We start from the raw sequence: 22,120 nt of genomic DNA, 5'->3' as shown, positions 1-22,120 counted from the left end.
TCCCTGGGTCTATCCCTGTTACAATATCTTATAAATATTACATTGTAATTTTAGATATCTATGTAATTTAGATAATTATTAATTATTATTTTCTATATCTTTAAATATATGAAAATTAATATATATTCTATGTTATTGATAATTTTCGAATATCATTTTTAAGAATATTGTTGAATTATTAGAGCCTAAAAATTGCTATTTTATATGTGTATTGGAAGTGACAGCTCGGTTGCAGTGGCCACTCGTTTACCGATTATGTTACATCTACTAGCTACAGATTATCGATTCTTGTTACACTTAGCCTCATACGAATTGGTTTTATATCACCACCCTAGCTGTGTTATCACGGTTAGATAACCAGTACAAGGCCACGTGTTATGAGGCATCAGGTGTACATCGGCTCGAAGGAAACGTGTCTCAGACAAAGACCAACCAACAGGATAAGAATAGGGACTTGGTGGTTAATGTAAGGGAGATCGGTGAGACAGCGAGCTGAGGTCGCATCCAAGGTCCAACACATTATTTATTTAGGACCTTGTGGCTTCGGTTTGCAGTGGCACATGCCCTGTTTATTCAAGCCCTAGCCGCCTTAGTGGCCTGAGACTTCCAGATGTCAAGTTGGCCATTACACCAGGCATGCTACGTATTCTTTCACTTGACAGATTTCTAGCCCGATTGGTCTGGGATATCCTCGCAAACTCGGGAGTACGCTAATTCTCGTTAATTTCGCTATCATTATTGACTTTTAGCTTACTATGGTTGACGCCGGTGATTTTGTTAGTACGTTTCTTATTCTCAAGCTATACAGGGATCATGCAAATTTGCGAATCCATGCCCGGCCAACTTCTGTGTCTGATTTACGTCATAGTGGAGAGACTTTACTGTGACGAAGGCCCTATATTCACTATACAGCATAGCTGCGAGACCCATGACACCAATAAAATCACTGGGGTCAACCGTAGTAAAAGATACAAGCTTGTCATGGTAAGCTACAATGAAGGTTACAGCGAAGGATTTAATAATTATCGCAGCTGAGGAGTAGGGATGAAATTATTACTTATCCCATAAAACCTTTAAAAACATTAAAAAGTTTGCACTATCAAGTACTCCTGACTAAGTTACAATAATCTAGTAATCGTGACGGAATCATGAAGCTGAACACGTTGTTGGACCCGTCGTCTCCGAAAACGAAAATGTGATGAGAAAACACCAAGATGTCAGTAATGTTCCCATCCAAATCTCATTTGCCATGGCTACGGCAGTAAGCCGTGATAGATGGATGGAGGTCCCCGAGAGAGGGCCGACCTATTATCTCTCCAAAATAACAGTGCCAAAACAGCTGAAATATGAGCGAATGAGTCGAACAAATTCCCAGAAACCTATGGTATAAAGAGTAGCCGAGTCATCTTACAAGAAAAAATCTCATTTGCCGTACTTTGGTAATAGTTTTACACAAGCATGTATCCTGTATCCGGATGGAGAAGGGTCGACCGTGTGAGAATTCACTACCCCGTGGATTGACGCTGCCGAAAATTCCGGGGTTAATTGGCCTCGTTATTGTTCCGCTGTGAGGTACCTTGAGAATTTGCCTATAAAGTGGAGATCCTTACTCACTATTCTCTTCTCAGAGTGATCTTTAAGTGATTTAACACCGAGATTATGTCAAACGGAGCTCCCTTTATGATTGTTGTAGGCCAAAGGAAAGTTTGATTAATTATTCTTTCCAGTGAGGCGTAAGAGATTATAAAAATATATACAACATGAAGTCCAGATTGATTGTAAATCAAATTTGGTTTTTCATTAGACAGTGGAGGAATTATTTCTGATGCTGCAGCTTTGTTCTTTGATGCGCTTGCCTCGTACCCCTACAATGAGAAATTGTATGGTAGCAAGAACGGCGCTAGCGGAAGTTAGAAAATTAAAGGAGCTTTGAAATGACATTCAACTAGCCAGAGAAAGCTTGGTAATATATGGATATAACTTTGGGCATCTGATTTACGTAATCCATTACATACATGGAAGTTTACAAAGTCTTCCTCACATATGTAATAAGATGTATTTTGTCATTTGTAGCATAAACCTCAACAGATGACAAAGGATCTTTTTATTATCATTGCGAATAGTACTCTATTATTTGATATTGACCTTATGATTCCTCTATTGTTAGCAGAATATTCACTGTGGTCTTCGATTCAGTGACGAGTTGTTGACCACTGTTTGAAACTTTCAAATTCTCATTGAGGTATTGGTCCCTAGAGGCTAGTCCTACTTCCTTACACTGAAAGGATAGGACTTACGCCCTGGGCCGTCCCAATGGTCGTCTCATATTGAAATCTCCACCATTCTACATTGGCTCGATCCTCCATGAAGGTGCCAAACTGAGTTATACCAGTGTTCGGTTCATTCCACACGGACCCTGAAGTGGAGTTAAGATTCTTCACAGACAAATACCGTCCCTCAGACGCTAGTCCTTGCTGGAACTCATCACTGATCAGCCAGCTTAGGAATAATTTCGCACTTTCCGGGCGTTTTGTGCTAGAAAAAATGGCACCTCTCTGTGGCCACAATACACGTGGTACATCCAAAATCTTGCTGGCGAGGTTCTTTGGACCAGTCAAGTTTGACGTGAAGGACAGCACCCGGGTGGTGTTACCTTTAGCAACAACATCTGTCGGCTGTCCTGTACCACGAATCCATTGAACATCCTGCTGTGAGAGAGTCTCAAACCATTCCCACCCATACTTGTCAATGAGAACTGAGAAGAGGTACCCAATGGCATCATCATCGTTTGGGTAGGTGAGAACCAGCTTCCCCTTCCAGGCCGGGTCCACGAAATCAGCGTAAGAATTCGGGAGCTGGGACTCGTTGAGACGGTCACTGTTATAGATAAGGCTTCCGAATTGGTCTGTTATAAAATGGTTACTTCTTATTTACTCCAAAAAGGAGGCTAAATCAAGAGAACCCAAATGTCGTGACTTACAGACGAAGATGCCAAAGAATGCCCCATTGGGATCCTTGAGGGCCGGATAGATATTATTCCAATTAGCAGGCTTATATGGTAGCAGCCTGCCTTCTCTCTTCCAGCGGCTGTAGTCATGAGTGGTTTGTATAACGGCAAGGTCAGCGCCATCATCGCCAGTCTTTTGAAATTGGCGATCGATACGACTATCCAGGTACTTCGAGACATCGACGGTCAAATTGAGCTTCACATTGGGGAACCGAGCATTCCATGCGGTAATAGTTGGGTCGCCCTGACTGATTTCTATGATCTCAAGTTAGCTTGCATGTTAAACAAAACTGGCAAACGGATACAAGAATTACCATCTCCACCCCAAAAGACAGTCAGCTCTCCGCTCTCCTTTTGCGCAGCCGCATAGATCTCGTCCAAAGTTCGATTGTCTACGACACAGTCATGACCTGGAAAAGAGTCCGCTAGGGGTAAGGAAACTGCAAGGCTGAGCCCTTGAAAGATTACACTGTATGCCACGGCTCGCATAATTGTTGATATATGAACACTATGCAGGTGACTAGGGTTTGATAATAAAAAGTAATTAAAGATATAGATCTCGAGCAATGAAATTATTATGGACTATCCTCCGGTTCTTATAGGCGTTTGATCAGTTGTGATATAGGCGGAATCCTACCGCTCTGCTTAGAAACTACCTAGTGAAAAAGGAAATTAAAGCTTCATCAGTTAAATTGCCAGAAATCCATGGCTTCGTCATAGTTAACGTAGCTCACGTAGCTCACTGGGGATTTTTAACATGATGACTGGCATCAACTAAACTTAAACTTGGGTTGTGGCTTATAAATCATACTATGGTCATATGGTTAAGTTAGTTAAGTTTCAGATAGTTGGCGACGTGGATCCTTTCTAAAATCGAGCGAAAATTCAGCCTGGATAGCCCTTGCTTGCCTTGGTCCCACCCACGTCACTACTCCAAACCCACTTGACATTGGCCAGATGCTTCCGATTTAAGCAAACACACTTCTCTTATTCCACTAATAGCAGCATAGATCGTCTAATTCCGGCATAGCCCAACATCCCGCCCACCGAACGAGCTGGCGTGCTGCGCCACTCAATGCATTGTTTTCTGGTTTAAAGCCCACCGCCTCTCGCTGAAACACAGCTCGCGAGGAATGCACACCGTGCTCATTGGACAGCCGCAAAAGGTGCCTATCATCAATGCAAAATGTCCGTACTAGTAGGCGCATTTAATTTTGCTAACAAACGTTACCGCCGTGCTAGGCAAACTGGAGTAGGGGCATTTATTAATTGCCCATATTCCCCATTTATATTAGGGTATGGGAACGTTATCCCTTTCATCAATGCAGGCCGTCGCTTCTAGTATTGACGATTAATTTTACTAACAATGTTAGTATCACGCTAGGCACTATGCCAGGACCAACAATTATTTATTTAATCAATTTTTACGACCTTATCCAGCTATAAGCTATGAAAGTCTCGTTTCAGTCGGCGCTAAGGGGTCTTATAGGGGTCTAAACCTTTCATTCTCTTTACTATCTACTTTAAACTGATGCTTAGTATTTTAATAAATTAATGAATTTCTTATTTTAAGCTATTTATATATATAGACTAATTTAGAATCTTTATTAAGGCTAATAGGATTCTAGCCTCTTTTCTAAGATCTAGATATATAGATATTATCTGTTAATAATAGGTGTGAGGCCCTACATGTTATAAGAGGTCTATAAGCCTTCGGCGCCAATGAGGCACCTTTGGAGAACCTTACAGCACCGCTGCCAAGACATTAGTTAGCTAAGACACTATATAATCTATAACTATCTGCAGCCATATATATGTGAGAGGGCTGTCCGGCTGCCGCTGTATCGGCCTTCCCTCTCACGTGTGTGCGCTAGTTCAGCTTAATAAGCGTCCCTTCGGATCTCAAGCGTTCAGTTTGTATGCTAATTGATCCCTATATTCGGCCTTGCACCCTCTGGTGTGCCTGCTTCTTATAAACATTCTTGACATTCTGAACGCTTCTATCTGACATTTGGGGAGAGGTTAGCGAACTGATGAATTTTTTCTAGTAAGTGATCTATCTTTATTCTGTAGCGGTATGTTTACCACGAGGCAAGCTGCTGCCCCGGCGATTTTTCCAGAACCTTTGGGGAAGATATGAATGATATTCTAAGATATGGGATTTCTATGGCCAATCATATAGCCGAACCGGCGGAGAGGTCGGAGTCTGGTCTGGAGGGCTTATCTCCAGATTAACTGCTTGCCTTGGTGGCCTGATTGAAGGAAGATGCAGAGATAGTATAGCTTTGCTGCGAAGCTCTACACTTGTGGAGATAGATTGAATCTCTTAGTGGCGAGATTTCCGATTCTCTATCGACAATATCAGGGAAGCGGTCGTATGAAGGCGGAGGCTGTGCTCCCTGACTCAAAGTATCGAAGCTGTACACTGGGTAATCTTTTGCTGAATATGAAGCCTTTATAGCCGTGCCAAGTCCTGGTTTGATAGTTATATGGATTGGTACGACGCGCATTCCAGACATAAGGTTGGCGAAGCTCTCGACAGTCTGGACCAGAAAGTATTCCTTCAGTATAAGCTATTTGAAAAGGAACGTGGCGGTCCGGTGAATATCTTATGGGAGGACTTCGAAATGTACCTCCTTCGCATATTTAAAGATCCAGATTCGATGCGTATTGACGCCCTACGCCGATACAATGATGCGAAAAAATGGGAGGATCAGTGTGACTATGAATTCGCTCAGAACCTTTGTATTGATGAGGAACAGCTAGGCTTCTGATATAGTGAAGTCCAATGAGTTGCACATATATTCGTTAAAATGCTTTGGGAGGTTCAAAACGAATCTCTCCGATATGTGGAAAGCCTATTACATATTAAGGCATGCTTGCACTGTTAAGCCGTGCCGAAGGTGTATGCCTTCGCGTTAGGCAAAGATAAGTCGTTCAAACCCCTCTCTATCTACTCTGAAGGTAGAATATATCGATACTACTAAAGCTGCTAGTGCCCCTAATCCGAAGCCTGAAGGCTCTTAGGGCCTGGAGCTTCGGGGAAAGCATCTGACCAGCTACTACCAGCAGAGATCACCCAACCGCTGATACTAAGGATCATATTATGATCTAGAGCCTTCTCCATAGTGTCTCTCTCACTCCCAGAAGAGACACTATCGCGATGAGCATTTCTTCATCTTTATAGCCTTCCCAGAGGCCTCCCTCCATAGCATTAGAAATGTCTGTTGGAGTGACTTTAGCAGCTTTTCATCTGATTCAGAGAGGCGTAGGTGCTATTATTGCTTCCATGTACTTTGGACTGCCTCAGCTACCTCAGCGGCTTATTGTCTAGTTTAGAGGCCCCAGAGGTCCTTAAGGGTGGCAGTTGGGTCCATGTCAACCCCCTCAACGGTCTTCTTTCCGATTTGAAGGGGTTCAGGCCCCCCCAATAATCTCGCTTATACTTCGATAAATAAAGACACCACAATACACACTCTTAGGCGCTGTCAGCGGCGCTTTCAAGCGTCTCGCACCCGCGGACAGCTGTCAGAGTCGGCTCGCCCCCCCACAGTTAACACATTTGACCAGAGTATAGGAACAGGGCTTAGTCTCAGTAAAACAGTCCACTACCCTATAACAGTATTCCAGGGCCTTATGGTCCCCGGCGCAGAGTAGAAACTTTAAGGGGCACTACCCACATACATTAAAGGCTATATGCCCTATACCACAGTATCAGAGGCAGACCGATTCTACTAGAGCCTCAATAAAAGAGATTACTCTATATCGACAACCCCCAAAGCACAGGCCCTGAATTAGGACGACCCTTTAGGCCCTATCTAAGTGCCTAATATTATAACAATAATAGAGATTCATAGCCTCTAGACCTTAATCACTTCTAAGAGCCTAAACCAGCCTGGGTCACACATTAGCATGTGTTCAGTACCTAATTCGATTTCTCCACAGGCTAATGCCATCCCCTGTGCCCTCCCATAGCGGGCAACAGGCACGCTATGCACATTAATGCGGTGCCATTGTTCATTAGCTTCAACCACTATAACCACAGGGTCAGCTTCCTTACAAGCTAGTACTAGCTCAGCGTGGAATTAGGAGACTAGGCGCTCTGCACTTCCCCTGGCATTAAATAGGACCATCAGGGCCTCTATATCAGAGTAGCCTGCATCAATTACCCTCATAAAGGGGGGGGTAGCCGGCCACGGCCAGCCTGCAATTCAGCTCCAATAAGATGTCCTGCTTAGTGTCCTTGGAGGCCTCTGGGCCACCCTCACGGCAGAAGATAAGTCTGCGGTCCTCCCTACTGCCCTCCCTGGTAGGGCGCATCTCACTAGGGGTCATAGAGGCCTTAGAGACCGCTTTAGAGACCTTACGCCCATAATTAACAACTTGCCATCCACTGCTACCTCCCAATTCGCCTCCTCGGGCGACATTTGCCCATTGGGGTTGTCTTGGAGGAGTGGGGGTGTGTTGAAATTGCAATATCAACATAGAACGCGTAATTCGGAAGCAAGTGGGCGGGTGGCTGTCCTGGGCAGGTGGCTGTCCGATTACGTTAGTATTAAAATTATGTAAAAATATGAGGTTTAGATTGGATTGTATATGTCGATATTTCCCTAATAGAGACGCGCCGCACGCATGCTATGACTGTTGAAAGTTTTCAAGAGTTGCTAGCAGTCTCCGGTGGGTTATCAGAAGAGGATACCAGTGCGGTCGGGCACATGCAGACGTTTACCTTGGAAAACAAATCAACGGGTGTCTGAATGCAACATACAAGCTTGAATATTTGCACAGTTATTTATAGTGATAGCAAGAAGGAATTGGCTGAAATCACAGAATCATAAGAGACAACTAGCTAAGGGGTCCGAGTTATGCGCCTATGAGGCAAAATAGATATACCACTGATAAATACAGTAAAATATAGTCACAATCAGCGAGCTTATGCTCTCACACTTAACATCTCATATCCGGTAGCCTCAGAAATAAAATTAATAAGATATAAATGGGAATGAAAAACTTGTAATAGAGTTAGAAAAGCTCTCGGCTCAGGTTGTCTTTTTCTAACCATGCTTGGGCCTCAGAATTGACAGAACGCTTATATATCAATAATCTAAATAAAAAATAAAAATTCTCTATTTTCATTATATATTTCATTTTTTATTTTTGTCTCTGTCATATATTATTTATCCAGCACCCCTTCTATTCTATCCCTGCAATATGTCACGATTTGGCTGGAGGATTTCGGCAAAAAGCATGTGGCGTAAAACAGGTTTTTGTTGATTCTGATACAGATTCTGTCTTTGGTTCAGAGCATATTTGTTCATTGAGATCATTGATTGCTTAAAGTATTTTCAAGGACGCTAGCAACACGTCTACATTTTGCAAAGCGCGATTGTTAACCACATTCGCGACTGGCCTACCGTGATTATTCCACTAAATTCAGCCGAAACGAAACTAAGGAGTACAAATCCCAAGTCAATAATGGACCAACCAATATGTCCAACTACTAATGAAGTGATTTGCTTCCCAAGTCTCTATAATCTAAGCACTCAGATTCTGAGAGTTAGAATGAATTAGCTTTCTACAACATCATTATCTCACATTAACCTAGAGTACCAAATAGCGACGAGACATGGCATCAAAAACCGTTGCAGCGTGCAGGTTTAAGGGCCTAGACTAGACGGAATTGATGCGGATGGTCGAAAACACGCGAGCATGCACAGCACGGCCAAAGAAAAAAAAAATACTAATAACAGAGATATATCACGGTTTACACACACGCAGACACGTGAGCATGACTGATAAATTGTGGCTAATGAGTGACTGGAATTGTATTTTGAGCCTATTGCCCTATCTACCTACCATCGAAGCTATTCACCATAACAAACTCTCAAGAATAGACAACCTCACACATAACTGTAAAAGAATGAAAGAAAAAAAGAAGGTCCTTGCATTCACCCAAGAATGCTGCCAGAGTTAAATACTGCATAAACCAATCCCGGTGAGATGCTATTCTAGCGCCTTGAGCTTAAAATTCAAAAGTTTCTCAGCATTCTTATAGCAAATCTTCTCCATTTCTTCATCGGTAACAAAGCCACTCCTCTTGAGTTTCTTGAGGAATTCCTGCCCATCCTTATTGTCCTCAAACGGGTAGTCAATACTGTACAGAATTCTATCCACCGAGGTTGAGCGAATGAGCGTAGCAAATGGTGTGACGGTGAACATGCCGCTGGTAGTAATCCATATATTTTCATTCCAAACTGTCATCAAGCTGCGCGTCTGGTCAGGGTGTCTCGAGTAGAAGTTATTGATACGGTCGATCATGAATGGCAGCATCTCTCCGTTGTGTCCAAGAACAATCTTGAGCTTCGGGAATTTATCGAATAGTCCGCCGTGAAATAGGCGCAAAAAGTGTAGACCTGTTTCTGAGTGCCAGCCCCACAAATATCCCCCAAGAGCGATTGAAACTTCCTGCCTGTAATTTCCTTCATAATGAGCCGAGGTATCCTTCCAGGCGTTCGTAGGATGTAGGTATAAAGGCACATCAAGCTCCTGCAGTTTTGCAAAGAATTGGTGATATCTCTTGCCATCATAGAACTCCCCTCTGGCATGATTGCATACCAAGGCGCCAAGAAATCCCAACTCTTTGACGCAACGCTCTAACTCCTCAGTGGCGGCGGCGGCATCGCCCATTGGAAGCGTGGCAAAACCTGCGAAACGGGTTGGGTTCCTAGTTATGGCTCCGTATAATTCATCATTAGATTTGCGGCATACTTCAGCGTCCGAGGAATTGTAAGCTGCGTTGTGCGAAATAACCTGAAAACTAACATCTCCCTCGTCCATGTCCTTGATGCGTTCGTCGCCAAGGTCTCGGAGTTTTCGCCAAAGCGCGGTGGCATCATACAGCTCAATAGCCGGAGGCTGCCCAGCAGAAGCAGCCTCGGCTTCAGAGACGAAATGCTCTTCGAGTGTAATGGTTGGAATCATAGTGGAATTAAAGTGCTTGGTTTAAAAGTATGGTTTGAGATGCTTGACTTGTTTCTAGGAATTGTGTGAAAATTGTCCAGCTCGGCCTCTCTTATACTTCTAGGAGAGAAAGACTCTAGCAACTTTGATCCGGAACCGCCAACATCGTTCACATCCGGCAGACCCGAGCAAAAAAACAGCAAACTTACTTAGCACCGGGAGTGCCGGTAGATAGGTGCTGCATGGTCGTGCTCGGGGATAGGAGGGCAGCTGTTGGGATCTGTTAGATTGACCGTTATGTCAACCCGCCAGTGGATCAAATGAGTTTACCAAAAAAATTTACGTCTCAATTGAATAGAAGTAGCTTCTTTATCTTATTCTGAATCTCCGCCTGATGCCAAAGGCTTTATCCCTGAATATTTACAATTGAACTGACTTCTCACTGCTCTGAAGTAGCAGCCCCTGATTAGCCGAGAAGATTTGAGATGATTTGGGAAGAGACAGACTTAACACTCTGCCATTCTAACAAGATCACGCCGATCACGAAGAAGTTGGCAGTATCGAGATGACACTGGTGATCGTCGCAATCCCCCCATTGCATATGCTTTGCAGCGGATATACGGATAGTTATCGGACCCGGTGGCGGGGGCTGTCACCCGCACGCTTCCCAATAACCCATAGTTATCGAACCCGAGGTGACAAGTGGGTGACGGGCCGTCACCCACACGGTTCCTAATAACTAGGTTAGTGACTGTATAAGTGACAGTACAAGTGACAGGATTCTTCTATAAGACTAAAACTACACCATTATATATATAATAGATGATTAGACGGATAAACTAATTTTTTTTATTTTATCTTACTGAAAGATAAAATATAAAGAGTAAATATATTAAATATTATCTAATCTAGATCTATTCTATTCATATAAATAGCTTTTTTTAATTCTTCAGTATAGATTCTTAAAGGCATAATTTATTGTAGAAATAGAATCAACAATTAGAATTATAACTACTGAACTTGAACAGGCAATCGGGGCATCCCAACTCGCCCGATACTACCGGCCAAACTTGTCGGGCTTTTAGGTCCGAGGTCATGATCCGCTTCCAGATAGCATAATTAATTACTACTTGGACGATGAGGTCGACGAGCTAAATTAGGAATCCATTGCAGTGGGGCTTCAACCGGAATAGTAAGTAGCAATTGTGGAGGTTTTGTAGAAAATATATATCCGAATAGTCTGTGCAACCAGAGATATAGCCCGAGAGATCGCTCCCGGGCTCATAACCTGTTGTAGTTCAAAGAAAGATTGATTGTTCATTACATCTGCAGGACTGAGGGTCTATATACAGGTTAAGCATCAGATTGATTAGAGTTCAAACTGATCCTTACACGGAATTTATTCCGTATCTGAAGTTCTATATTTTATCTGGTCGAGCATCAATTCACAACAGGTATTATCTACCGGCAGGTTCAATATACAGGCTAGTCTGAGACCTATACACTACATAAGACACGCGGCCAACCACCTAAGCTCTCAGATGCCGAGTTAGATAATACTATTAATTTTATAATATCTTCTAAGCGCACCCGCCGTCTGCCATATGATAAGGTTATCCAAGATCTCAGTCTTCGTATATCTCGAAACGCTTTATCTCGAGCACTCAGGAAACGTGGCTATTCTTGCTGTATAGCTTTTCGAAAACCTCCTCTTTCTGAACCTACTAAGCGCATACATTTAGCTTGAGTATCAGACCATGTAAATTGGACACTATAGCAATGGAAGGAAGTCTTTTGAACTGGTGAGATTTGAGCTAATGGTGGATATCATAGAAGAATCTATATAACTCGTACACCAGCTGTGATTCTCCATGAAGACTGCCTTCGAATATCACCACCACGCCGTCGTGGCTGGATGTTTTGGGTTTTTTTCATGGCAAATCTAAAGATCTTGATCTATTTTAGGAGAAAGCCCGGGGTTCTATTAATACTCAAAGATGTCGTGAACATACTATTCCTATATTAGCTAATTATCTACATCAGAAAAAGTTAGAAAATCAAGATATCAATCTTTTCTTATGCAAGATGGGGCGCTGGGACATAATACTGGGGAAACTAGGCAAGATTTTGCAGGAACGGAGGTATTCTACTCATTTTTTGGCCACCCTGCTCACCAGACCTTAACACTATAGAGGAGGTATGGAACTGGATGAAGGCGTATGGGGCCTACGCCTACGCCGACACTGCCCCTTACTAGCTTGTCAGGCTAGACTGCATTGCAGCAGCGATACATATTCTACATAACGTCTGGAAAAACATAGGTGTTTAAGAACACCTACCAAATAATATATTTATATATGGTATTTAGAAGTAGAAAAGGAGTGCGATGGCTATTTGATAAAAACGGCCCGAGAAACTGGTCTGGAATGCCAAATGAGTCATACCAGGATTGGAGTTGATCGAAGGGCTTTTATGATAGTACTGCGGATTTTAGGAAAGCAGCACGGGCTTCATTCATAGTTCTGGCCTCCTCCTCCACCTGTATGAGCAGATTTTCTTCCTCAATATTGGGTGTCTCTAGACTCTATCTATCGTTGTATTTCTCTTCAACTTTAGAGTTATACGAGACTCGCCGGTATTCGTCTTCGTAGCGGTAGATATACACGCCTGTCAAGACGAAGCTGAGCTCTCGACAATATTTCACTCACACACCTGGGGTGCTGCTATCCGTGGTGACTCTACGGGATATCAAATTAATGACAATGTGTGTATTGACTCCATCAGTCTTGTGGAAGCTGATTAACTGGTTGAAACGAACGTTGGAGAGCATATAAGCTCCATGGCCAAAGTATGACTTCATCAAAGCGGCTTCGCCTGACGCTTCGAGCGCGGCGCTTTAAAGGGTAAAGTGAGCCTGATGTACTCCAGTTTCGTATCCAATGTTCCCCAGCCACTTTCCATAACGACGTTGAAGATGAGATATTTGGGGGTCTTTGTCATGAAGATCTGCCGGTTGCTTGGATTATCCATAGATCGGACTTTATATACAAACTTTGGACGATTATCGAGAGCTTGAGGTGGTGTAGGAAGCGGGAGCGAAACTGAGGCCTGAGGTTCTTGGGCGAAGGGATTAACCCGCTCTACCTGGGTAGCTAGTGAGCTTTGGCCGTTGATGTTGATCTTTAACCTCCACACGAACGAGTTCATCTAGAAAGCCATCAAAGCAGATGTTGCAAAGTCATCATCGAAGCGAGTTTCGTCCATCTCGCTTTGTGCTGTCTCCAACTATAGTTGAGCATAATACTCCATTGACAATCGGCGTACCTTCACTGATGAGTCTTCGGAATCAGTCCAGTGATAAATGATCCCAGGCCCCTTTTCAGGGTCATTGGGATCACCAGACATGCTGGGCCCATCCAACTCATTGGACCGTTCTTCTCGATTCCAAAAGGAAGTTTTCATAGGCTCATTGATATCATCTCCATCCTGTTCTCATGTATTATTCGTATATGCCCTACGGAACGGCGTCGTGATACTTTCAGCATCCACTGCAGCTTCTGCTACAAATGATTGTTGATGTAGGGGCTGTGTGAACCAGAGCTCATCCCAGGAACTCGCAGAATGGCGTTTAGAAAACAAGTAGAACATCGTGTCCACATTGACAATGTCATGGCGTAGTAGGAGGAGCCCCTCTTAGTCCATGGGCCTTCCGCCTAGTCGTATTTCAATCTTCAGATCAGGAAACTGAGTTATCAAGGCTGACCGAACATAGCATCCATAAATAGGCAATGGTGGTCTTTCACTATTGAGCTGGGAGATTGGTGTTGTACGATAGAGATTGATGGCGTGGAAGATAGCCTTTCGAACTTTGTCATCCTCCTGATCGATGTAGTTTGCTAAACTCAAGGCTCCATCAATCACTGCTTCATCCACCGGGTGTCAACTTCGAAGAACCGAATGCTCTCCTCTGGCAAATGACCGCCATCTGTTATCAGGTAATAGGATGGGATGTTAGAAAATACGAGCCGGTCCAGCACCCATTTGAGAACTGTCATCCAGTTTGCAGAGAACGGGGTGTTGAACTCATTATACCGGGTCCTGGACGGCTTGTCAGGATTTCCCTCGTCACAAGCACTGGAAATCTCTTTCGCAGCTCGAATAAAGTGTTTCTCAGTTGAGTCTTCATTCTCTCCCTTGATGTTGATACAAGATCGTCCAGCATAGGGTCGATCGACTATGTTCACTGATGGGCGAAACCAGCGCCGAGATCTCGATTGAGAATTTGTGACAGAAAGCTACCTACTATGCTACAGCGACTAGAGAGACTGCACCAGGGATGGAGTGCAGCAATGATCTGCTAGCGAGAGCGCTCGGACAGCAGTTCCAATTGGTAGTAATACATCCCGAGGTCATAGATGTTCTTGCGCACAAGTCCGAGACTAGTGACAAAGGATTGATCAGCAATTGCCATGGTTCTTCCAAGCTGCCAAGAAGCCGAGTAAGTAATATCCACGTTGCCTAGCTGTTTGTCGAGGGCCTGAAGATCACTGCCTGAATTCGAAAGCCGATCCCAAACGTCTTCTATAGGGACATTTGCAACTGAGATGAATGCTCCTATTGTAAAGTAGGCGGTAAATTCTCCCGTTTTGACTCGATAACGAGCCATGGTATAGCCCTTCTCCAAGCGATTTAAGACTCTGTGCTTGACACTAGACGGGAAATCGGAGCCTTCCAAATTCTCTACTGTTACTGCAGCGCGTAGCATCTGCACATATTAATTGTATTCGTTAACAAGACGATCATCTAACCCCTCGATGTGCTCCAGTTAGAATGAAAGCATCCATTCTTTTCTAATATTATGTACATACTTGTTAGGTAGTTAGTCAACTGGAAGATGATAGCTGCTCTACTTTTCACAAGAAGAGCTCCATGTCACAAGTTCGGTAGCTGAGTTTTATTTGGAGAGGCAATAACCTTGTCTGCTTAATTACGATGTTTGTCTTAATTTTTGCTGGCCATATAGGTCCTTCAGGTCCTTGCTACAGACTTGATAGCTATGCCTATTGGTATACCATGCATCGTGGAGTAAGTAGACAGTTTTACCAGTTCTAGATCAACATGGAAAAAATGTTATGTAAAATATTCAGAACCCGAAGTCAAGATTCAATCCAGTACGCACGCCCTTGATCTTTTACCCACTTGTTAGGAAGCATTGCCTATCTCAATTACACTAACGCCATAAATATAATTATGAAAAGAACTTCCCGATCATATATATGCTCAACGAGAAACAAATCGCTAATTTTACTCCAGAGTATTGCATTTGCTTGCCACGATGGTCCACTTGAAGTAATGGACTACTAGTACTCTAGTATCAATCTTCCTTTCTCTCCGTCCTATTTATCAAACCATCTCCATCATGCCAGAACCCAAAATTTTCCTCGAATGATTTTGAACCTATCAAAAAGCAGGCTGAATGTTCAGTGGCGAAGTCCCTCAGCGCGTTCCAGTCCCTACATTTGTGTTGCTGGCCATAGCCTACTTGGGTACCGCTAAACGTATATAACGGATGAGAATCTGCATTGCACGTAACAACCTATTACCAAAAAGATATTCGAGTGGGTTCAAAATTAGCAAATCGAGTGAGCGCTAACCCGACTTTTGAGTAGACGATAAAACCAAACATACTTGCAGCAAGTAATCGAAACAATGTGCAACATGTGCCTGTGCTGATTCGCTTTTGTTGAAATCAACCACTGAAAAGCTCTGACTCATAACCTTTCTCAAAATGCCAAGACCATGCACTTCGTGGTACGCTTCAAGCAGAAACAAAGCTTTGCTATCATCGCCTAGCAGAGATATACTATCCGGCCAGTTCTGAGAGTTGGCCTATTCGCATGCTCCCAGGTAATCTCATTCCATAGTTCATCTTGCAATTCCTGGTTGCGACCGCTATATTCAGTATTCCACCAGAATGGCTTTTACTGTGTAGGTATCTCTAGAGGTATAGCCCAGTCTTTAGGAGGCTGTACACCTCTTTGTCCCTCTAGTCCCTTTATCCAGTATATTGTGATGAACAATATAGCATTAGATACAACCAAGGCAGGACAGCTATGAGAATGTGACTCCATGTCAAGGTACTTCTTATTCTGCAACTGCTGGGAGTTTGTGGGTGTATCCCGGTAGTGTCTGAGGTGTCTCCACCTTAACGATAATGCTGGTAACCTTCGTCTTGCCTGAGTGGAATGTATATGCTTTTGAGCCTACTATAAGCTAAGTAACCAAAAAAAAGAATCAAACTCGAAATCTATTGTTCGAACATCACAGAGGATGGATTGTCAGTGCTGACAGCGTACCGTACACAAACTCCAGCAAAGGGTTGTGTCGAAGAAGCCGGTGACGTGGAGGAAATTATGGTAAAAGGCAAGCTTTCATGTTAGTTTAATTGATTCTTGGGGGTTAGATGCAGAAAATAATTCCATTATAGAACATAATCTTAATCACAAATCTGGCTGTGATGATACAGTAGAAAGATTCACTGGAGGAGACCGCACACAATTTGTTACAAGCACTATATTAGCAGCTGAAGGCAAGTAGTTAATCCCCTCATTAGTATTAGTTTTCTGTTTTCTACATTCTGAGCTCGACCATACAGCAGTTATCCACATCCAAACACAAATAAACCTTAGGATGAGCTGCATATATCTAACAGTCAAATAACCTCAATAGATTAGTACACAGAATGAGTACTCCGTCGTATATGTACGGAGGATCCACCCGACACCCGCCATTTTTGTGCAGCAGCACGGGGTGGGGAAAGCTCCCCCCCGCCCCCCAATCCGGGGCCGTGAGATCAACCCGATAGCTTAAACTAGTAAGTTAGCGGCAGGCTAATGAGCGGAGACGCATTTGGCTTTCCCGCTCATTCTTGGGGTCTTGGTATAACTAGTGGTGATTTTGGTATCTTGGTATTACCTCTAATATTCGTATCATATCTTGTAATACGATTGTAAAAGTGTTAGTCATTATGCACATATTGAAACGGGATAGTCTCAATAATAGATTTTCTTGATTGTATTGTCTTGGAATCAGTTATTAACTGAGACTATCTAGTGTCGCGCGATAGACCCACGTATTTACGTGATGTCGGAAAAATGGCCACTCTCGATTGTCCTTTTTGCATAATAGCCCGCCTAGTACAAGGATACAGAAGTGACAGAACCTGATGTGGCCGTAGAACAGCAGTCTCAATGGTATTGTACAATGCTCTCCACCCTTACGGTATGCTGAAAAAAGAAGAATTTATATCTAATAAAATATGAAATAAAAATTACTAGCATATTTCTGCTGATCTAATTGCTAGATAAGCTCTAGTATGATACGGTGATGAGCTTAGAAAGCACAGCTTAGAATGAATGCAAAGTTGGCCTCCAATTCTAGAGGAGTTACGTACGTCGTTATCTCGGCATCTGACCGTTGGAGGTTCTTTGGATTCTAATTGACGTTGTCAAATGCCTGTTTTTAAATGAACAAAAGTGAAGGCCCTGATAACCCCCAATCAGCTCCTATCTCAGCTGTGTCATCAATCCATCTACACCTGCTTGCCTTACTTTCTTTGTACACTTTAAGCTGGTTCTGTTTATTGGTTACTCATAACCTTCACCCGGGACATCTTCACATTGTACAGCTCACTCAAAGCATCTTCTGCGATATACAAACGTGTGCTGAGGTCAATGTCCTATGCAAAATTCTCCTTCTTTGACCGGGTGCCATTTGGCCAAATCGCTAACAGGCTCACCAAAGACGTTCAAGAAATAGACCAGCTACTTGCTGGGCTTTTTATAAGTGCATTGCAACTATTAGTATCCCTGCTTATGGTTATTATTTTCATTTCAGCTCCCTTACCAGCATTTCTTCCGATCTCAATTTTCGTTTGTTTAGCTTATTCCTTTATTGGAATAATATATATCAATGGCGCGCGAGATCTGAAACGCTTTGAATCTATTCAGAGATCACTATTATACCAACAATTGAGAGAAAAAATTATAGGTTCTGTCAGTATCTGCGCATTTGTACGCACATCATGGTTTACTGTTGAATGCCAGACGCTTGTTGATCAGTTAAACCAGTCTTACTTGCTGCAATGGACAGGTAAATCCTGGTTGACATTTCAAGTAAATTTTCTCAGTTCGTTGTTATCATTCTTCACTGGGGCCTTTGTACTCTGGAATTCTATTAACACGGGAGATGCGGGGTTTGTACTGGCCCACTCTACAACATTTACCAAAAATGTTATGAGGTTCGTACAAGTTCATGCTATTATCCAGCAAAATCTCAATTCTGTAGAAAGAATTGTGGAGTTTACAGAGGTCGGCCAGGAGACTGACCGTGTTTCCCAAGCCGTATATGATATCCCACAAGAGTGGCCCGCACAGGGAGATGTACGGTTCGAAAAGTTTTCAACTCGATATGCGCCTGATTTGGACCAGGCATTGAATGAGATGGGATTCGAAAATACACCCTGGCGAGCGAGTCGCTATAGTCGGACGAACTGGTGCAGGTAAATGCACACTTGTCCTCGCCTTGATTCGAGGTCTCCCCGCAGAGACGGGTGGGATCAAGATTGATGGAATTGATATTGCATCTGTACCACTGGGAAAGCTCAGGCAGGTCATCACCGTATTGCCTCAGGACCCTGGACTCTTCGACGGAACATTAAGAAACAGTCTAGATCCGCTGCGATGCTACACTGACGAAGAAATGATCGCAGCGCTACAGACTGTGCGCCTTTTTGACACCAATAGCACTGCGTCAACAATCAAGTCCGACGTCGGATCTCAGGCAGGTGGTAATTATTCAGACCAAGATGCTGCTGCTCTCTCACGTGGCCAGCGCCAGCTACTTTGCATTGCGCGTGACCTTTTACGACGTTCGCGTATTCTCATTCTTGATGAAGCTACTGCATCTATTGACCATGTCGCCGACGCTGCGCACCATCGTCGCTCGCGGTACTACCATCATAACAATTGCACATCGGCTCCTTACAATCGCTGACTACGACAAAGTTGTCGCCCTTGACGCTGGTCGTGTAGTTGAGCAGGGCTCTGTCAGAGAACTTCTTATCCATCGTGGGGATCCAGACTCCATGTTCCGTCACCTATGTGAAGAATCTGGATATCTCAAGGAGATTGAGGAACTTGCGGCTGGGTCTGGGTCTATTAGCTGACCTATTTCCTGACACCTTACAAACTTTCCGATATATTGCTATCGATTTTAGTTTCTATGCATTCCAGTGTTGATCCTTTTTGATACAAACTAGACATGTTGCTACGTAAGCAGCCCAAAAACCAACGATTATCTAAGATCTGTAGCCGGTCTGATTTAAGTGCTTCTATCAAGTTCTGATTGGTATTAATGAAGTATATCTATATATATATATCTATTCACTCGCCTCTTGCTGAAGATTATTCACCGTTGGTCCCCTGTGGTCCGGGTTCCTCGTCGGTTCTGAGCCGTGGAGTCTTAGGAATAGATGACAGTACTATTGTACCTGCCATGAAAACTATAGCTGCAAGGAGAAACGGTAAATTGGTCCACTTTTGACCTAATCTCATACCAAAACCAAATCCCCATGCGAATATTGGCCCTGCGATACCCGAGCCTATCCGCATCACCATGCTCATCAGACAGTAGACTATAGTAATGTCCTGTGGTTGTACAAGATCTGTGACCAGAGACCGCAAGATGGTGATGATGGCCATGCCAGAAGAAGAGACAATTATACCTGGTTGGCACCTATCAGTTTCGTATATATAAAACCACCGTCCTATTTTATCTTACCAAAAAATGTCAGGGTGACTGTGGGTGCCAAGGAAATACATAATGCCCCAATTAGTAGGAGAATACCTTCAACTTGGACGATAATTCTGTCTCGACCAAATGAAGTTACGCCCCTATATTTTTTTAGTACGTAACCCAGGCTGGGGATTCCCACTAGATATGTGAAAAGCTTGGCAATAGAACTGAACGCCACCAGAAAATTGGCCTAGGAGCCTTTTGATCAATCTTGGCTTCACTTAGGAGAGACGGTGGAACATGGAAACTTACCTCTGCGATACTCAATCCGTAGCGTTTCGAAATGTAAAGCAAGATAATATTCACCATTGAATTCTCGCCAAGAGGAAATGTGAAGGTAGCAATGAGAATAGCTACGGCCTGAGGGTTCTGTTGAAGCGTTCTGAGCGGTACGAGACACAATTCTCTAGCTGGGCGACTGTTTAGACTAGGAGACAGGCGTGGTTCCCGATAGTTTACATTTGTCGAGTAATCAGCGGCGCGCCTGACCATTGTTCGGTCTAAAAGAAGAGATAAAGCCAAGGCCAAAAGGGTTAAACCACATCCTAAGCAGGCTGGAAGCCATACATTAGTGTTCATGAGTAGAGTAGAGACAGCCTGTCCAATGGCTGTCGCAATGAATGAACTTCCAACCAAATAGAGGAAAACACGCGTTCTTCGCGGACTCAGTCAAATGTAATTGGTAGGAATGTAAGTCAATGCATACCTTGATTCCTGTGATACAAGCAAAGACAAAATCAGTTGAAGCATCGTGACTGAAACCATGATTCCTCCACCTATGGCCTCGAATGCAACCGCAAACAACACCCAATAAAGCGATACACGGCCTGCGAAGAGGCCTAATATAATCGTTGAATTTCAGTACAGCTAAGAAAATTGCTGTAAATGACTTACAAATAAAAAAAGGCCATATCATCTCCAATACGATACCACAGAGTGATAGTGATAGAATAGAGGACCATCCGTATTGATCAGCCAGAAGGCTGTACGGGATGGTGAGAACACCTGCAGGCAGAAGGTGAGTTTATCGGTGTATCATCACTCGTATATTTCACTCTTATATTTCTGTTCAGTATCATGCAAGTATACATACTTAGAAATACCGTCAAAAACTCCTCCATGCCAAGTATGAAAGCCAGCTCGGCCTGGACATCTAGATCTTTGCATCGATCCCCATTCATTGGTACTACTTCTCCAATATTCCCTGGCGCATGGTATTGACATAATATAGACTCATAGATCTGCATGCGAGGTGCCAACACAATAAATAGACTACCTTGAAGCAGAAAGTTGATCAGAAAAACTAGGAACACTGTTGAACACTCCCACCAATCCCTCGTCTTCCTCTGCTGTTGTGTATTGCTTGCGAGCAGTGCTGTAGTCTCGGAAGTCATGTTTCGTAATATTATTCTAGTCAATTATGAAGTAAAAGGCGACGGAATAAAAAAATCAGAAGGATAAACGTGTTTCGTGTTAGGGGGAGGGGAAGTGTTGAACATGTAACTACTTCTTGAAAGCACTTAGCACACTAGGCGGAAGGGAAATTGCGTCAAAGTCTGTCTAGTTTGATTGATTGGAAGGCGTCCCCACCAAGCGAGAATCCCCACTATCCAAGAAACTGAGTTTACCTCTATTTTCTTAATTCTTTATATAACTACAGTACGCCTGCGCATATTAGCGGCTTGGGACGAGGAATTCGTTAGTACATGGAAACGCTAGACACCAGTCTGGGGCAGGCAGTAGGAGGAATTAGGGGCCTAGGCCCCTATAAGGCTCCCTTGCGTCCACTGAAACGAGACATAGCTTATAGCTGGGTAAGGTTGTTAAATATGATTAAATAAATAAATAAATACTCCTAATTTCAGTGTCATAAGTATAGCATTTTCGGGTATAAAAGGCCTTAATATCCCAATCACATTAGTAATTGGTTTTTTATATATAATTATTATTTTAGTTGAAAATTGAGATTTGAAATCAATATATAGCGCATTTCCGGCCCGAAGTGGCTACGTTAATTAATAGCTAACTAACTTAGGTATTAATTGGTACAGTTAATACGACGCCGGTTCTGGCGTGTGGCAGGGCACGTGATTGGCATAGTCTATCGGTAGGGACTGGTCAAAAACCCGACCGGCCTTGTCATTGTCAAATTTGACAATTTTTGTGTAATTTAAAGTGGGGCAAAGTGGGGACAAATAAAGCGATATTATTTGCCAGAAAAGTGAATCAACCAATAGAATAGCATTCCTTTTAGTTGCCCTGCAACTACGCATAAACACCATGATTATATATATATAT

The 22,120-nt window shown here is 43.2% G+C and overlaps 7 protein-coding genes across 7 annotated transcripts; 1 reads left to right on the top strand and 6 right to left on the bottom strand.

Annotated features, from left to right (window-relative positions):
* Positions 1 to 2,148: 2,148 nt before the first annotated feature.
* Positions 2,149 to 3,557, bottom strand: BGW36DRAFT_322251 (uncharacterized protein). The gene is made up of 3 exons (XM_046212666.1): positions 3,322 to 3,557; positions 2,981 to 3,262; positions 2,149 to 2,905 (listed from the first exon to the last, which is right to left on the bottom strand). The coding sequence occupies exons 1-3, from the start codon at positions 3,494 to 3,496 to the stop codon at positions 2,274 to 2,276; spliced, it is 1,089 nt and encodes a 362-aa protein (XP_046071699.1). The 5' UTR covers positions 3,497 to 3,557; the 3' UTR covers positions 2,149 to 2,273.
* A 5,303-nt stretch (positions 3,558 to 8,860) lies between these two features.
* Positions 8,861 to 10,032, bottom strand: BGW36DRAFT_381576 (putative 2-amino-3-carboxymuconate-6-semialdehyde decarboxylase). Its single transcript, XM_046216447.1, has one exon. The coding sequence runs from the start codon at positions 9,986 to 9,988 to the stop codon at positions 9,011 to 9,013; it is 978 nt and encodes a 325-aa protein (XP_046071698.1). The 5' UTR covers positions 9,989 to 10,032; the 3' UTR covers positions 8,861 to 9,010.
* A 2,519-nt stretch (positions 10,033 to 12,551) lies between these two features.
* BGW36DRAFT_360574 (uncharacterized protein) lies at positions 12,552 to 13,372 on the bottom strand (the record flags this gene model as incomplete). Its single annotated transcript, XM_046214190.1, has 4 exons — positions 12,552 to 12,634; positions 12,680 to 12,861; positions 12,891 to 13,174; positions 13,292 to 13,372. The coding sequence occupies 4 exons, from the start codon at positions 13,370 to 13,372 to the stop codon at positions 12,552 to 12,554; spliced, it is 630 nt and encodes a 209-aa protein (XP_046071697.1).
* Positions 13,373 to 14,324: 952 nt separating this feature from the next.
* BGW36DRAFT_428749 (uncharacterized protein) lies at positions 14,325 to 14,732 on the bottom strand (the record flags this gene model as incomplete). Its single annotated transcript, XM_046220596.1, has 1 exon — positions 14,325 to 14,732. The coding sequence occupies one exon, from the start codon at positions 14,730 to 14,732 to the stop codon at positions 14,325 to 14,327; it is 408 nt and encodes a 135-aa protein (XP_046071696.1).
* Positions 14,733 to 15,341: 609 nt separating this feature from the next.
* BGW36DRAFT_298046 (uncharacterized protein) lies at positions 15,342 to 15,856 on the bottom strand (the record flags this gene model as incomplete). The annotated part of the gene is made up of 2 exons (XM_046211404.1): positions 15,342 to 15,563; positions 15,656 to 15,856. Coding segments are annotated over 2 exons (423 nt in total), but the record flags the coding sequence as incomplete, so codon positions are not given.
* A 2,405-nt stretch (positions 15,857 to 18,261) lies between these two features.
* BGW36DRAFT_398223 (P-loop containing nucleoside triphosphate hydrolase protein) lies at positions 18,262 to 19,193 on the top strand (the record flags this gene model as incomplete). The annotated part of the gene is made up of 3 exons (XM_046218385.1): positions 18,262 to 18,422; positions 18,469 to 18,965; positions 19,033 to 19,193. 3 exons carry the CDS (start codon positions 18,262 to 18,264, stop codon positions 19,191 to 19,193), a joined length of 819 nt encoding a protein of 272 aa, XP_046071694.1.
* Positions 19,194 to 19,355: 162 nt separating this feature from the next.
* On the bottom strand, positions 19,356 to 21,326 carry BGW36DRAFT_408552 (major facilitator superfamily domain-containing protein). Its single transcript, XM_046219082.1, has 6 exons — positions 20,916 to 21,326; positions 20,717 to 20,827; positions 20,529 to 20,661; positions 20,075 to 20,477; positions 19,808 to 20,012; positions 19,356 to 19,751 (listed from the first exon to the last, which is right to left on the bottom strand). The coding sequence occupies exons 1-6, from the start codon at positions 21,214 to 21,216 to the stop codon at positions 19,432 to 19,434; spliced, it is 1,473 nt and encodes a 490-aa protein (XP_046071693.1). The 5' UTR covers positions 21,217 to 21,326; the 3' UTR covers positions 19,356 to 19,431.
* Between the last annotated feature and the right edge of the window lie 794 nt (positions 21,327 to 22,120).

This window comes from Talaromyces proteolyticus (assembly GCF_021365285.1).
Source record: "Talaromyces proteolyticus strain PMI_201 chromosome Unknown BGW36scaffold_7, whole genome shotgun sequence".
NCBI classification, from domain to species: domain Eukaryota; kingdom Fungi; phylum Ascomycota; class Eurotiomycetes; order Eurotiales; family Trichocomaceae; genus Talaromyces; species Talaromyces proteolyticus.
Note: the sequence above shows the minus strand (reverse complement) of the source record. Positions and strands in the feature narration are given on the sequence as shown.

Bases quoted from the DNA above. Each gene is read 5' to 3' on its own strand.
- BGW36DRAFT_322251 (XM_046212666.1), bottom strand. From the start codon at position 3,496: ATGCGAGCCGTGGCATACAGTGTAATCTTTCAAGGGCTCAGCCTTGCA. The intron at 3,263-3,321 runs GTAATTCTTGTA...TTGAGATCATAG, and splicing joins TGTCTTTTGGGGTGGAGATG to AAATCAGTCAGGGCGACCCA. The intron at 2,906-2,980 runs GTAAGTCACGAC...ATTTTATAACAG, and splicing joins ATTCTTTGGCATCTTCGTCT to ACCAATTCGGAAGCCTTATC.
- BGW36DRAFT_381576 (XM_046216447.1), bottom strand. From the start codon at position 9,988: ATGATTCCAACCATTACACTCGAAGAGCATTTCGTCTCTGAAGCCGAG.
- BGW36DRAFT_408552 (XM_046219082.1), bottom strand. From the start codon at position 21,216: ATGACTTCCGAGACTACAGCACTGCTCGCAAGCAATACACAACAGCAG. The intron at 20,828-20,915 runs GTATGTATACTT...TTCTGCCTGCAG, and splicing joins GTTTTTGACGGTATTTCTAA to GTGTTCTCACCATCCCGTAC. The intron at 20,013-20,074 runs GTAAGTTTCCAT...AAAGGCTCCTAG, and splicing joins ACGGATTGAGTATCGCAGAG to GCCAATTTTCTGGTGGCGTT.